At 57.8% G+C, this 15547-nt stretch overlaps 1 protein-coding gene across 8 annotated transcripts; it reads left to right on the top strand.

Annotated features, from left to right (window-relative positions):
- The first annotated feature begins 2046 nt into the window (after positions 1-2046).
- Positions 2047-10790, top strand: LOC137155730 (galactoside alpha-(1,2)-fucosyltransferase 2-like). Of its 8 annotated transcripts, none has more exons than XM_067552090.1 (4): positions 2047-3067; positions 4311-4436; positions 5298-6986; positions 9438-10790. In XM_067552090.1, exons 3-4 carry the CDS (start codon positions 6760-6762, stop codon positions 10504-10506), a joined length of 1296 nt encoding a protein of 431 aa, XP_067408191.1. In that variant the 5' UTR covers positions 2047-3067; positions 4311-4436; positions 5298-6759; the 3' UTR covers positions 10507-10790. The 8 variants fall into 8 exon arrangements, with proteins under 8 accessions (XP_067408191.1, XP_067408196.1, XP_067408193.1 ...); XM_067552095.1 differs by lacking the exon at positions 2047-3067 and having other exon boundaries at positions 4107-4436; positions 5298-6675; positions 6884-6986; XM_067552092.1 differs by lacking the exon at positions 2047-3067 and having other exon boundaries at positions 4107-4436; positions 5298-6675; positions 6884-7073.
- The last annotated feature ends 4757 nt before the right edge of the window (positions 10791-15547 follow it).

Here is a 15547-nt window from a genome sequence, read left to right as displayed (position 1 = left end):
GGCAGGTCTAGGTTGGACATTAGGAAAACGTTTTTCCCTAGGCGGGTGGTGAAGCACTGGAATGGGTTACCTAGGGAGGTGGTGGAATCTCCATCTTTGGAGGTTTTTAAGCTACGGCTTGACAAAGCCCTGGCTGGGATGATTTCGCTGAGGTTAGTCCTGCTCTGAGCAGGGGGTTGGACTAGACACCTGCCGAGGTCCCTTCCAACTCCATGATTCTATGGTTCTAAGTCTATGGGTTTTGCTCTGTCATGCTGCAACTGCATTCTTGGTGTGATCTTTAATCACCCACATTCTTGCACGCCTGATCAGATTTTGCCCTTTGAAATGGGCTGGCTCCAAAGTTCTCAGTTCTCTCAAAGTTCCTGTCTTCCGCCGAGGCGGAGGGTTCTTATTTTTAGATCTTAGTGGTGAAGAGACAGGCGGACAGGAAGTGCCCGGACAGCAGTTTATTCACGCTGCACGGTAAGTGACGGATTTCGGGCTGCTGCCAAGCTGTTAGGAGTACAATTCAGGGATCCGGGCGCTTACCAGCACGAGGGCGAGGAGACCCATACTCTATGAAGTGAGCTACAACCAGGAAACCGGCCCACCCGAGGCATCCGCTAGCACCTCAACGGATCCAGGGAGAGTCTCAACAGGGCGGTGCCCGGGGGGCCTGATACACCCCTTTTTCTCTAAGCCCTACAATGAGCTTTACCCGGCAATAAATGACGTATCTCTCAATCCACCTAGGGATTGGGCCTTAAGGCTTATTTCCTATTAGTCTATTGGTAACTGGCTAAGGACCATCCCAATAAGCTGACGTCAGTTCCCCATAGCAGAAGCTGACCTGCAACTGTTTTATGTGGTTAGCTTATTTAGCAGAAGTTGACTTCCAAGGAGCACCTTGTGGTCAGACATAGAATAACACGTTTTATTAGGAAATGTTTAAGCACAAAACAATAAAGCAATATTCAAGGTTCAAAAAGCACAGTAATACAGCATCCGGGGATGACATGCAGTGGGGGGGGGGGGGAATGGGGGCTGATCGAGGATGAGCTGTGGCCCGTGGGAGGGGCTGGGGGTGTGCGGCTTGAGGGTTGCAGGAGGGTGTGGGGGGGAACACTATCCAGCGTGGAGGGAGCGTCTCTGGGGGGCATTGCCAGGGAAGGCGAGTGAGTCCATGCGTGGGGGTGGAGGTCTGGGGAGTACAGTGGCGTACGGGGGGATATGTGGGTTGGGGGACGCTATCCATGGTGGAGGGGGTCCCTGGGAGGTTGAGGAGGGAGGGTCCCTGGGGGATACTTGTCAGGGAAGGCAAGTGGTCCATGTGTGGGGGTGGAGGTCTGGGGGTACAGTGGCATGCCACCGCGAGGGGGGGTCCCTGGGAGGCGTTTGCTAGGGAGGGCGAGTGAGTCCCAGTGTGGGGGTGTGAGTGGAGGTCGGGGGAGAGGCGATAGGAGATACATATGTGGGCATGAGGGCACATTTCAATGCAATGCATAGTAAAGTCATTGGGGGCAGGATCCAGCAGGAAAGAGAATATATAGGTCCATGTGGGGTGAAATGACTCTCATTAGTCCAGTGTTCCTTATGGTCGACTGGCAGGTCAGTCCCGTCTTCTTCCGCGGCGAGTGAGTCCATGCGTGGGGGTGGGAGTGGGGGCCTGGGGAGGGCAGTGATGGGGTGGGGTGGGCTGCAATATCCCGGATGGGGCGTGGTGATGTTGGGCTTAAGGGTTACAGAGAGAGACATATGGGCATGAGGGAGCATTTCAGTGTACAGTGGGGGCATTGGGGGTATGGTTCAGTAAGCAGAATACATAGGTCCGTACGGGGTTGGCCCATAAGAGTCTGTTAGTTCTTATGACGCCTGTTATAGATTTGAGGGTCTTGCCTTGTCGTGCTAAGCTGAATCCGCGTTACAAGATTCTCGCGCGCCCTTCCAGTTCTTCTTCGGCCATTTGAAGGGTAAAAGTGATTATTTTCGCTCCTTTCTTCTTCCCTCAGACGTTTCAGGTGAGGCTGGTGTTTTCTTTATCTATCTGGACATCCCTCACTCAGACCAACTGTTCAATCACTCTCCCTGTCTGCACCCAGCTCAGCTGCTCAGCCATTCACACGCCAATCACTCAGGGCCAACTCCTGGCTGAAGAACTTACAGATTATTTTTAAAGCGAAACCTTATTTCATTTCTGACAGCGTCTTTTACAACTGAAAGCAGAGATCTTACATTGCCCAGTGTGGCTTTACATACTTACAAATATATTGAAAGTGAGTAAAAATTAACAGATAAGGTGGTTTGAAAAGAAATAGACTTAGAGAAAGTCAGAGAACATTTCAAAGGGTAAAACAATAAAAGTTACTTGAGGTTTTAGCTCTTGATTAAAGTTACAGGGTGTCAGGCTGAAGAGTCTTTTGGGAGGAAGGGAGGGGTGTTTGTTGCTCTGTTCTTTCATGTATTTCTCGAAAACAAGATTGGGCCAACACACGCAGATGCGCCAGGCAGGGCTCCCTCAGTCTGTCCGGAGCGTCTCTGTCGAGGTCTTCGCTGCCAGCTGAGGTTAAAAACCAGGTTTCCGGTCGGCCAGGTGTGTTTGCCCACCTGCCGGGAGGTAAATGAAGTGTTGGAAGATGAAAATCAGATGGATGTTTTGAGCCGCCGAGAGTAATTATTAACCATTGGACCGACTTCCCACGGGCAGCGGTGAGTTCACGGTCACTGGGATTTTTTAAGGCAAGGCTGGGTAAGATTTCTCCTGCTCTAGGAATCCCGGGAGGAGCCCGTGTCCCTTCCGGCTGTGCGGACGCTCGTTCACAGGCAAAGTCAGATGTTAACAAAGAGCCGGGAAGGCAACAGGGCAGAAGCAGGCAGGAGAAACAAGCCACCAGGGGGGTAATTTGGCTTTGCTCAGGGCAACGCAATTTGAGGGTGTATTTAAGAGGCAAAGAAGACACAACCACCCCGTCCCCTCCGTCCTGTGACTAGGGCAGCAGGGTGGCATTCGGGAAAACAGGACCTCAGCCATCCTCGATTGCGAATGCTGTGGCGGACGTTGGGCGGGAGACATGTCCTTAGACAGGAGGTGAGCTGTAGCCTGGTCACAAAGTGGGGATTGACTGGTTTTGCGAAGCCGCAGCGTGCCTCAGTTTCCCCAGACGGCGCCCGGCCCCGGAGGCGCCCTGGTGCCACGGGGTGATGCCGAGTGAAGGCCCTGGGCTGGATTTTGCACCCCGGCGCGTCCCGCTCATCCGGGTCCTCCTGGGAGTAGCCAGCATCTGGGTGGCGGGGGGAGGGGGGTTGTTTCCAAGCGACTGGGGGGGGACAGGGCTGCCCCAAGGGGTAACCCGCAGGGCAGAGCGACAGCGAGGGCTGGCCGAGCCCTGGGGAGAGGGTTTGGGTGGCCACTGCTAAGCACCCCAAAGGCTTCGCCCGGGGAGCTGGGTCCCCCGAGAACCGCCACCGCTCCGGCGCCCACGTATTTCCTTTTCCTCTTTGTCAGCATTCAAAGATGAAATCTGCCAGCTGCCTGGGGCGGGCGGCTCTGCCTGTCACCCTCCTTCCTTCCTGCTCACCCAGCCCTGGGCTCCCCCCCGCCACCAAAAACCCCTCTTTTCTATGCTGACAATCTGAATTCAGGGGCACGGGCAGAGCTGGAAGGGAAGCCGGGACTGTGGTAGGAGGGGGCCGTGGGTCGGGCGTGCGGGGCAGATTTCAAGGTACCTGACTTGTTTCCTGTTGGGTTGGTGGCAGGCCCTCAGGGGGTTTGAAAGGGCCGAGCTGCCGGGCGTGGTGAGACAGGTGTTGGTGAAACTGCCGGCTTGTCTCTTCACACCGTGACCGTGAGACTTATCCACTCACCTGTCAGCCCGGGGAGGGTGTGTGTGTGTGTGTGGGGAGGGGGGGGGGCTCAATCTTTGGGAGCTTGTGGGGAACGGGTTTCCAGAGAGTCAGAAGAGAGAGGGGGTGAGGGACCCACCCAAACTCCTGCCTCTCTCTTCTGAATCTCTGGAAACCCATTCCCCACTGGACCCCCTCCCAGAGCCAGATAGAACCCAGGAGTCCTGGCTCCCAGCCCCTCCCCCCTGCTCTAACCCCTGGACCCCACTCCCCTCCTAGAACCAGGCTAGAACCCAGGAGTTCTGGCTCCCCTATTTCATGCTCCTTCCCCCCCGCTGAATTCCCCACCCTCCCTGCTGCGGGATGCTCCAATGGTTTGCCCAGAGCCGCGGCATGCCCCAGGGCCGTGAGCCGAGGGAAGGCGGGCAGGGCAGGGTGAGTCAGGCCTCGGAGAACTGGCTGGATTAATGTTTAAACACTGATAAAAGTGAAAAGAAAACAATCAGTCGACCAGGCAGCGTCAGAGGAAGCCGGAGCCGTGCCGGGGAAATCAGATGAGAGCAGGTGGGAGCAGCCGCCCCCCAGCGCCCAGCCCCGAATCCCACCTCGCCAAGGTAAGAAAGGGGGAGATTTCCTGCCTAGAAACTGTCCTGGCCCCTCTCTGACCAAAGATGCCGACCCCTCTGGCCGGCCGGCCCCACTCCCAGCCCCCCAACCACCCCCTCACCCACCCATCCTTCCCTCTCCTCAGACCTCTATCTACTCCTCCGTCCATCCATCTGTCCATCCCCAATCTTCTATCTACCCACCCCTCCATTCCGTCTTCTCCTCCACCCTTCCATCCACCCACCCACCCGTCCACCCCCATACCCAGCCCCCTATCTTTTTACCCAGCTATTCATCTGTGACCCGTCCGGGCCCAGGGCAGCCACCTGAGAATGCCAAGGTCAGGGCAGGCTGCAAACGGAGAGCAGGTTCTCCCAGTGCTCGTGGGTGACACTGAAGTCAGGCTTCCCAACCAGCCACAAACTGCTTCCGATTTCCCCCAAACCGGTTACCAAGAAGCCAGTCCACAAATGCCCACAGCCCCTTTCCTGTATTCCAGTTCCTGGCTCCCAAATCAGCCACTGGGTCCAGTAAAGAGACCAGTCATTTAAACTCTCTGCTCTTTACTAAAAAGGTTTCTCCTGATCCCAAAGGGTCAGTCACAGCACCAGAGCAATATCAGTCTGGATCTTACCCAAAACACCCCGCTGCCAGCCAGTCCTTTAGTCACTGAAACTAAAGGTTTATTGCAAAAAGAAAGGAACAAACCATAAGAGAAAGGTTAAAGGATTAAATCAATCAGACACAGACAAATGATTTGAAAGTCCAGATACATCAGATTTCTAGGAGAATTGTGGGTTTTGCAGGCTTGTACCGTCCCTCTGGTGCACAGCCGCCACCTGGCTGGGTCTCGGTCCTTTGTTTCACAGCTGCAGTTGCAGATGGCTGGAGCCAGAGGTCGGCTGGTGGCTGAAGCTGAACGAGATTGAAGACAAGATGGATCCCAGGCCTCTGCCTTTTTATGTCCTCTGGCCCCTGCCATGCTGCTTGTGGGATTTCACGGGAACCAAAATGGAGTCCAGGGTCACATGGGCAAGTCCTGGGGACTCATCAGGTGTCTCCCTGGCATCTCCCCCTGGGCCCCGGCACCTGGTAATGTCTCAATGGGCCATTCAGCCGGCTTTTGTTCTGCAGCCGTCCTGGCTGAGGTGTGACCCAGCCACACGATGTGAAATACTGATATAGCAGCCATCACTTCCACACACACACAACACGTGACCACAAACACCCTCGTCCTACCCAGCGCGTTCTAACGGCACCGCACACGGCGTGTCCCACGCGGAGTGTTGTCATTCTGACACACTGACTTCCAACGATATAATAAACACCCCCCCCCCACCCAATCCAGCCAGCGTGACACCCCCAACGCCGGACTGGTGTAGAAGGGAGTAATCAGAGCTCCTGGATACACCTCAAGGGCCCCCCGATCCAGTCAGCGTGACGTCTTCCGTTCCCATGCTCAACCTTCTGTCCATCCATCCATCCCCAGCCGTCCATCTACCTCTCTATCCATCCTCAACCTTCTATTTAACCCTCCATCCAGCTGTCCAGCCAGCCATCCCCATAGCCAACCCTTCCTCTGCCCCTTTGTCCATCTGTCCCCATAGCCAGCCCTTCGTCTGCCCCTTTGTCCATCTGGCCCCATAGCCAACCCTTCGTCTGCCCCTTTGTCCATCTGGCCCCATAGCCAACCCATCCTCTACTCATTCCACCCATCCATCCCCAGCCCTCTGTCTATCCACACGTCTACCCACCGACCCATCCTTCCCTGCTGGAATTCTTCACCGTATTTGAAAGGCTGAATGTTAATCTGGCAAATCACCAATCGCCGACTGAACCGTCCATTCCTTTGTTAAATCCAAAGGCCAAATGGGGCGTTCTGCATCGCTCCGGACGTGTCTAGCAGCCCCAAAAGAAGCAGTCGCTGCTCCCCGTCCTAGGAGCAAACGATTTATAACAGGGCTTCTCAGACCTTTGATGCTGGGACCCCCTTTGAAAATATTTCAGGCTGTGATGATCCCCCCCACAAAAGTGATGACTCCTCCCCTGTGCTATGCTATCCTTCCCAGCGTGCACAGGGCCTGACAGCTCGCAACCTCCCCCCCCCCCATAATAACCTTGCAACCCCTGGAAGGGTCACGACTCCCGGTTTGAGACCCTCTGCCTTATCAGTGTGTGATCAGTGCACCACCCACCGGACAGCCCCGGGGATGGTCGTCTCGTTCGGGTGCGCTCCAGCGTGACCAGGTAGGATCTGACGGGCAGATTCCTGGCTCTCTCTCGACCCCTCTCCTGTAGCAAGCCCCCAGTTTGAAGCAGTTTATCCTGGTCATGTTCCTTCCCCCGAGGCCTTTTCCTATCCCCCCCTCCCGCCCCCCAGTCCTTGATCACCAGGACAGGGGAAGGGTCGGGCTTCTGTCTTTTGAGACCATTTCCCTTTGTCTTGTTATTGCAGATCTTTCCTCGACTCGTTACCTTTGGACCCGTGCATCCTTCCTGCTAGTCTCACGGCTTCGGCTCACTGGGCCTTGCTTCTGCCTCCTCCCACGGGCTAGAAAGTAAAACCAAACTTAACCAAACCTGAATTTCGAGTAGTGAAATTCCATGTCTAGCTGGCAGCCGGTCACAAGCGGAGTGCCCCAGGGGTTGGTGCTGGGGCCGGTTTTGTTCAACATCATTATTAATGATCTGGAGGATGGGGTAGATTGCACCCTCAGCAAGTTTGCGGACGACACTAAGCTGTGGGGAGTGGTAGATACCCTGGAAGGTAGGGATAGGATACAGAGTGACCTAAACAAACTGGAGGATTGGGCCAAAAGAAATCTAATGAGGTTCAACAAGGACAAGTGCAGAGTCCTGCACTTAGGACAGAAGAATCCCATGCACAGCTACAGACTGGGGACCGACGAGCTGGGCAGCAGCTCTGCAGAAAGGGACCTGGGGGTAACGGTGGATAAAAAGCTGGATCTGAGTCAGCAGTGTGTCCTGGGTGTCAAGAAGGCTAATGGCATATTGGGCTGCATTAGGAGGGGCATTGCCAGCAGATCACGGGAAGTGATCATTCCCCTCTATTCGGCATTGGTGAGGCTGCATTTGGAGTATTGTGTCCAGTTTTGGGCCCCCCACTACAAAAAGGATGTGGAGAAGTTGGAGAGAGTCCAGCGGAGGGCAACAAAATGATGAGGGGGCTGGAGCACAGGACTTATGAGGAGAGGCTGAGGGAACTGGGCTTGTTCAGTCTACAGAAGGGAAGAATGAGGCGGGATTTGATAGCAGCCTTTAACTACCTGAAAGGGGGTTCCAGGGAGGATGGGGCTAGGCTGTTCTCGGTGGTGGCAGACGACAGAACAAGGAGCAACGGTCTCAAGTTGCAGTGGGGCAGGTCTAGGTTGGACATTAGGAAAAAGTTTTTCCCTAGGCGGGTGGTGAAGCACTGGAATGGGTTACCTAGGGAGGTGGGGGAATCTCCATCTTTGGAGGTTTTTAAGCTGCGGCTTGACAAAGCCCTGGCTGGGATGATTTAGCTGAGGTTAGTCCTGCTCTGAGCAGGGGGTTGGACTAGACACGTCCTGAGGTCCCTTCCAACTCCATGATTCTATGATTGTATGATTGTTATTATTATTATTTCATCCGACGTGCCCCCAATCGACCGTCCATCTGGCTGCCCACCTCTTTATCCAGCTCTCCACCCATCCACCCAGCCTTTCCCAGACCCAACCCTCCATCGTTCTACCCACTTGTTCCCCTGCACACCCTCTATCTACCCATCCATTCATCCTTCCCCATACCCGACCCACTGTCCACCCACCCACCCACCCACCCCCATACTCAACCCTTTATTGAGCTACCCACCCACTCATCCTTCCCCTCTGTCTACCCACCCGTCTTCTCACACACTCGCCAACCCTTCCATCCACCCATCTGCACTCCTACCCATTCTGCCCCATAACCAGCCTTCTATCTATCTCTCTACCCACACATTCACCCACCCTCCCATCTTCATACACACCTCTTTATCTTCTCTCTGTCCATCCTTCCTGCCCCATATCCAAATCTCCAGCTCTCTACCCGTCCACGTGTCCGTCCATCTTTCCCCGTACTCAACCCTCTATCTACCCATCCCCCCGTTCCTAGACACATCCCTTTATCTACCCTTCCATCCATCCATCCATCCATCTAGCTAGCCACACCTCCCAGAGCAGTTCCCAGTGCTGCTACCAGCCACAGTCACAGTTAAGGTTTCCTTGCCAGGATGGCCCTTGCCTTATCTCAGCATGTCCTGGCTTTCAGACGTTTGGGTTGGATAAATTCTTGTTTTCTTGTGTTTCCAAAGATGGACACTTAGCCTCTCTCCACATTCCTGGAGGACCAAGGTGGTGCCAGCCAGCGGGAACTCTGCGTGGGGGCAGCTAATAGGTGGAGATGAAGGGTTGATTAGCAGGAGGGAGATGTGGGTGGGTAGAACTGGGGGTCGGGGAAGGGGAACTGATGGCCACCGACATGAGAGAGGTCTCCAGGAATGTGCCGTCATTTCTGCTGCCTTCCCCAGAGCTGCGTGTATCACACACCTGGGGCTGGCTTCGTCCTGTTAGATGGAGCCAGGATGGATCTTGGAGAGATTAACCTGAGCAGCTTGGCCGTAAAAGGAGGCTGTACCTGGAAGGACCCAGCATAGGGTAGTTGAGATCTAGAGGTCGTGTCTGGAGACATGCCCACGGGTCTCCTTCTCAAGGGCACCTCTGGTGGTCACCATGATGGGAATCTCCAGAGCTTCATCAGGGGTGTCCATCCATCCAGCCTACCCTGCACCCCTATCTTCCGTCCACCCACCATTCATCCACTCACCCTTCCCCTCCGTCCAGCCCTCCTCTTCATGTTCCCACCCACCCGTCTATCTAGCACACCTTCCCATCGCTCCAAGCACCCTCCCAGCTGCTCACGGTTTGTGGTGCAGATCATAATTAGACCCAGCAAAGAGGATCTGAAGTTCTTTCTCCCTCTTCCCCCAGGCCAGGACCCCGCCTATCCTCCGCTGTTGATGTCATGTTCCTACTGGACTCCTGGGTCACATTGCGGCCAGCCCTCTTGATCACCCTTTGCCTGCTGGTTCTCCTGACCATCTCCACCTTATTATGCCTGGACAACCTGTTCTACAGCCTGGATTGGAGGAATCTCTTTCCCAGCGACCCAGAGCAGAATCTACCCATGTTTGTCAGGGAGCGGGGCATGTGGACCGTGAACTCCATGGGGCGCCTGGGGAACCAGATGGGCCAATACGCCACCCTCTACGCCCTGGCCAAGATGAACGGGCACCAGGCCTACATCCTGCCGGAGATGCACCGGCAGCTGGCGCCACTCTTCCGTATCACCCTGCCCGTGGTCTCCAGCAAAGTGGTCTGGAGGATCCCGTGGAAGAACTATGAGCTTTATGACTGGATGTTGGAGGAGTACAGGCACATCGAGGGGAACTACGTCCAGCTGACGGGCTACCCCTGCTCCTGGACTTTCTACCACCACCTCCGGCAGGAGATCCTCCGGGAATTCTCCTTCCACGACCACATCAAGGAGGAAGCCAACCAGTACCTGGCCGGGCTGCGTGGGCAGCGCCGGAATGTGACCTACGTGGGCGTCCACGTCCGGAGGGGGGACTACGTCCGGGTGATGCCAAAGACCTGGAAGGGGGTGGTGGCGGACAAGGGCTATCTGGAGAAGGCCATGGGCTACTTCCGGGCCAAGTACCAGGAGCCGGTCTTCGTGGTGACCAGCAACGGGATGGCTTGGTGCCGGGAGAACATCGACGCCTCGTGGGGGGACGTGTATTTCTCGGAGGATGGGGCAGAGTCGTCGCCGGGAAAGGACTTTGCTCTCTTGGCCCATTGCAACCACACGATCATGACCATCGGGACCTTCGGCGTCTGGGCCGGCTACCTGGCCGGGGGGGAGACCATCTACTTGGCCAACTACACTCTCCCCGACTCCCCCTTCCTCGAGGTCTTCAAGCCCTGGGCCACCTTCCTGCCCGAGTGGATCGGGATCGACGCTGATCTCTCCCCGCTGCTGCCGGGGTCGTCCGGCTAAAGGGACTGAGCCGGTGACTTGGCCGATCGGCCCAGGAGTGGGCATCTGGGAGCCCCCGTGGTTAGAGTGGGGGATGGCAGTCAGGACTCCTAGGTTCTCTCCCCGGCTCTGGAAGGGGAGTGGGGTCTCGTGGTTAGAGTTGGGGGAGAACGGTTGGGGGCCGGGTCTCCTGGTTCTCTCCCCAGTTCCCGCCGTGGTGGTGGTGAAGGGACGTCAGGGCCGTGACTCCGCCGTGTTGCGCGAACACGGTTTTGCTACACGGGACAATAAAATCACTCCCTGTTGAAAGGTCTGACCGTGTAACCCTGCAGCTGAGCCATGGCCCCCTGCTGCCCCAATGGGCTCCCGGTGCTGACCATACGCCAGGGCTCCTGCGGGGTCTCCCCATTCGGGGGGGACTGGGCTGTGGTGGGTTGGAGCGGGGAGTTGGGGAATGAACAGGGGCACTCGCAAAGGGAAAATTCCCATGTCCTATTCCCCACCCCACGGAGCCAGTCCCCGTGGCTGGGAATGCGATGCCCCCGAGAGGGGCAAGGCCCCGTGCCCCTCTCTGTCCCCCTGAGCCAGCTGGCCCTCCCCCCTCTCCACACGCTTGGCCAGCAGACAGACAGATGGACGGACGGGCCCCAGCTGGTGTCAGAGCCAGGGGGTGACGCTGGGGTGGGTGTGCGGGCGGGGGGGATCTCCACCAGAGACGGATGGAGACACGCCCAGGGCGGTGCTGGGGGGGGGGGCTGCTGGGGGCAAGGGGTGGGGGCAGGATCTCATCCCCCGAGACCTGGGGTGGGGGGGGGGGATTGGGCTGACCCCTGGGACATCTTATCCCGCGATCAATCCAGGGCCCTGTGGACTGGAGCGTGGGCCTGGTGTGGGCCCGGTGACTCTGCGGCTGCCCCACCCATGTGACTGAGCCGGGGCTGCTGGCGGGGGTGGGGGGGGGGGGCGCTACGCCATCGGGGGGGGGGGGGGGTCACCGTAGGGGCAGCCCCGCTCCTGATGCACTGCTACAGGGACACATTGAAAGAGCAACCCGCAGCCTAGCCTAGATTGCTGAGCCTCCCCCCGCCCCCCAGCTCTGCCGGTGCCCCTCACTCCCCCCGCAGCCCCCGGCCAGCCCAGCCCCCGGCCCATGGTCCACAGCGAGGGGAACCCTGACCCCTAGTGGCCAAAGTGACCTAGCCCTACCCAGCCCTCCCCAGCCACAGTCAGCCCCCCCCAGCTCCCCCAGACACAGTCAGCCCCCCCATCTACCCCAGCCACAGTCAGCCCCCCATCTACCCCACACCCCCTTTAACCTCCCTTCTAACCCCACACCTATCCGCACACTCCCCCATCTACCCCATGTACACCCCCTGAAACCCCCCTTTTAACCCCACACCCCCTCAACGCCCCCTTCTAACCCCACACCCCCATCTACCCCACACCCCTGTACCCCCCGTCTAACCCCACACCTATCCACACATACCCCCCTCTATCCCACACCCCTGGTACCCCCATCTCTCTGCACAGCCTCATCAACCCCCCCACGTCCTCCATCTAACCCCACCCACACCCACACCCCTTTTAGCTATTTATGTAGCCAGCTCTCTAGACCATAACTCCCTCCCTATCTATTTGTCTGTCTGTCTACACACACACACACACACACACACACACACACACACACACACCCCCGCAGGCTGTAGCCGGGACAGACCAGAGGCTCTGCTCACACACACAGTCCCAGCCGCTGCGGGTGGGGAGGGACCCCAGGAGGTTTCAAGTCCAACCCCAACTAACCCAGCCCAGCCAGGGCTTTGGCAAGCCGGGCCTTAAAACCGCTCGGGGGGGCGATTCCCCCCCCCCCCCCCGGGGTAACCCCTCCCAGTGCTTTCCCACCCCCGCAACATCCAACCTGGACGTCTGTCGTGTGTCGTTTCCCCCCCCCCCCCCGCCACTGCAACCTGAGCCCATCGCTCCTAGTTCTGTCACCTGCCCCCACTGAGAACAGCCCAGCTCCATCCTCCCTGCCCCCCCTTCCCCGGGATCGGCGAAGGCCACTAGCAAATCCCCCGTCCCGCTGCTCCTCTGCACCTGAACCGGCCCAGTTCCCGCAGCCTCTCCCCAGGGCAGGGGCTCCAGCCCCCCGAGGGGCACAGGCAGCTCACAGGCGGCTCTGCGGGCGCTCGGCTGGCCAGGGCCGTTGGCGTCACGCTGCCCTCCCTGCGCGGCCACGGGCCTGGAGCGGCTGGGGAGACACGGAGGCGGCGTGGACCTGCCACGCGTCGTCCCAGCTGGCCACGGGGTGTCAGGGCGCCGCGCTGTTGGGAGGGGTCAGCAGGGGGCGCTCTCCCCTAGACTCAGTGCTGGCCCCATTGGGGTGGGGTGGGGGGCTGGGCTGGTTCACACTCGATGGGCCCCTGGACTCAGTTTTATCTCACCCCCCAGCCACATTTCCACCTGTTTGCCCTGCTCCGAACTCCCTTCTCCACCCCTGAAGTTTGCATCAACCCACAACTCACCCCCCCATTCCCCCTCCCAAGACCAGGACACCGAGGTTGGCTTTGGTCACACACCAGTTTATTCTCAAGCCATCGGCCAGAAACCTGCAGCCACGGGAAACGCCGCCATGGCCCTGCAATAAATAGCCAGAACAGGAGCGCTGCCCCAATAAATAACAGGAACCTGCCTCTCCCCACCGCCCCGGCCAGCCCCGGGGGCCACCAACTCCCGCCATAAATACCCCCGGCTGGTTAATAAATAGCTTATTAAATAGGTAGAAAATAGGAATCACACAGCGCTGGAAAACGGGTGGCAAAAACCCGAGCGGAGACAGTCACGCAACAAGGGCCCAGCCCGCAGCTTGTCGGAATCTGCCCTTTGAGGGCGCTGCGGCTCGGGGACGATTGTCCCCCCCCCAGGCCTCAGTCCCTGACAGTCCAGTGGAAACCTGTCCCAGAGCCGGGGACGGGACCCAGGCGTGACCCAAGGTCCCTCACGGAGAAGCCAAGGGCAGAGCAGGCTGCAAAAAAGCGAGCGGATTCTCCCCAGCCGGGTGGTTAAGCTGATTAGATTCCCCCACCCGTCACAGCCTGTGCTCCCGATACCCCCGCTGGTTATCAAGAAGCTAAAGAAGAAATCACACAGCCCCCCCCTGGTGCACCCCCTCCAGTCTTGGCCCCCGCAAGCAGCACACAGCTCTGGTTCCTTAAACCTCGGATCCCTTTACTAAACACTCTCCTGATCCCCAAAGGAAAAGCCGCGTTGCCAGATCAATATTCGTTTGGCGCGTCCCCACCGTCCCGCGCAGCCGGCCAGCGTCTAAAACCAGAGTTCTGGTTAGAAAAGGAAAGGAACAAAGGAGCGGAGAGCTGGTAAACGGGCAAAGCCACCGGCCGCCTACGAACGCCTCCCGAGTCCACGTCTCAGGTTCGCAGCCGCCCTGGGCGAGTTTGCCGGCTTGGCTGGGTCTGTCTTTGCTGCAGCCTGTGGAGAAGTTACTCCAGAGGTGAGAAGAAACCGGACTGAAGACAAAAATGGAGGAGACGCAGCGGCGTTTGCCCTGTGACATGTATCTGCCTTCCCCCAAAGGAAGCTCGAACCCACATGGGCACGGAAAACAGGAGTCCCCGGCTGTACATTTCCCGCTGACTCGGCGGCGTGGCGGGGTCCCTGGCTTCGTTGAATGGGTCCATCCTACAGCGGCTGGACCCGGCTGGGCCATGGAGCCTCTGATCTGCCAGGCGGGGTCACCCACAGCGCGCGTTCGAGAAGTCGAGACGCCGCACACATTTCTAGCTAGGACACAAAAACCATTCAGACACAAAACGAGGCTTCTCCGCTTCGGCAGATCGTATCTTTTCCGCTCACACCTTACATGGCCTCTCTGGTCAAAGATTCAGTTGTGTGGGTAGAGATAACACTGTAAATGGTTACCCGTCTTCCGGGCAGCGTCACACCAGGTGAGCTCGCTCCCCTACTGCCGGCTGAGCCCCACACCCACCCCTAGTCCCACCCCCCCCATCCCCGCCTGGCATGGCCAGGCCAGATGGTTTCCCCAAAGTCCCAGCGTGCCCATGGGCATGTGCCGGGACTAGGTGGGCAGGACAAGGCAGGAAGCCTGGGGGCTGGAGGACCCGGCTGGATTAATGTTTAAATGATGCTGAAAGTAAAACAGGAACTAATCAGCCGACGCGTTATCGGAAGGAGCTGGATCCGGGCCGGAGAACCGGAACAGAAGCAGGTGGGAGCAGCTGCCCCGGCGCCCGGCCTCAAATCCCTGCTCGCTAAGGTAAGAAGGGGGGGAGATTCCTTGCCTAGAAACCGTCTCTGACCAAAGATACCAAACCGTCCGGCCATCTGTCCGTCCAGCCCAACACCCAACCCTCTGTCCACACATCCACCCATCCACATTTCCCCGTTCCCCTTTCTACCCTTCTCCCCATCTGTCCGTCTGTTCACTCATCCGTCCGTCCATCCTTCCCCATACCCAACCCTCCATCCACCCAACCCATTCATCCCCACACCCAACCCTCCATAGTATCAAAGGGTTGGAAGGGACCTCAGGAGGTATCTAGTCCAACCCCCTGCTCAGAGCAGGACTAACCTCAGCTAAACCATCCCAGCCAGGGCTTTGTCAAGCCGCAGCTTAAAAACCTCCAAAGATGGAGATTCCCCACCTCCCTAGGTAACCCATTCCAGTGCTTCACCACCCTCCTGGTGAAAAACTTTTTCCTAATGTCCAACCTAGACCTCCCCCCTGCAACTTGAGACCGTTGCTCCTTGTTCTGTCATCTGCCACCACCGAGAACAGCCTTAGCCCCATCCTCCCTGGAACCCCCTTTCAGGTAGTTAAAGGCTGCTATCAAATCCCCCTCATTCTTCTCTTCTGCAGACTAAACAAGCCCAGTTCCCTCAGCCTCTCCTCATAAGTCCTGTGCTCCAGCCCCCTCATCATTTTGGTTGCCCTCCGCTGGACTCTCTCCAACTTGTCCACATCCTTTTTATAGTGGGGGGCCCAAAACTGGACACAATATTCTAAATGCGGCCTCGCCAATGCCGA

This window comes from Emydura macquarii, unplaced genomic scaffold (assembly GCF_026122565.2).
Source record: "Emydura macquarii macquarii isolate MOO-44397 ecotype Brisbane River unplaced genomic scaffold, CSIRO-AGI_Emac_v2 contig_1386, whole genome shotgun sequence".
In the NCBI taxonomy this organism is placed as follows: Eukaryota; Metazoa; Chordata; order Testudines; family Chelidae; genus Emydura; species Emydura macquarii.
Note: the sequence above shows the minus strand (reverse complement) of the source record. Positions and strands in the feature narration are given on the sequence as shown.

Excerpts from the sequence above, each read along its gene's own strand:
- LOC137155730 (XM_067552090.1), top strand. The coding sequence starts at position 6,760 with ATGTTCCTTCCCCCGAGGCCTTTTCCTATCCCCCCCTCCCGCCCCCCA. Across the intron at positions 6,987-9,437 it reads CTCCTCCCACGGGCTAGAAA|GCCAGGACCCCGCCTATCCT; the intron begins GTAAAACCAAAC and ends CTCTTCCCCCAG.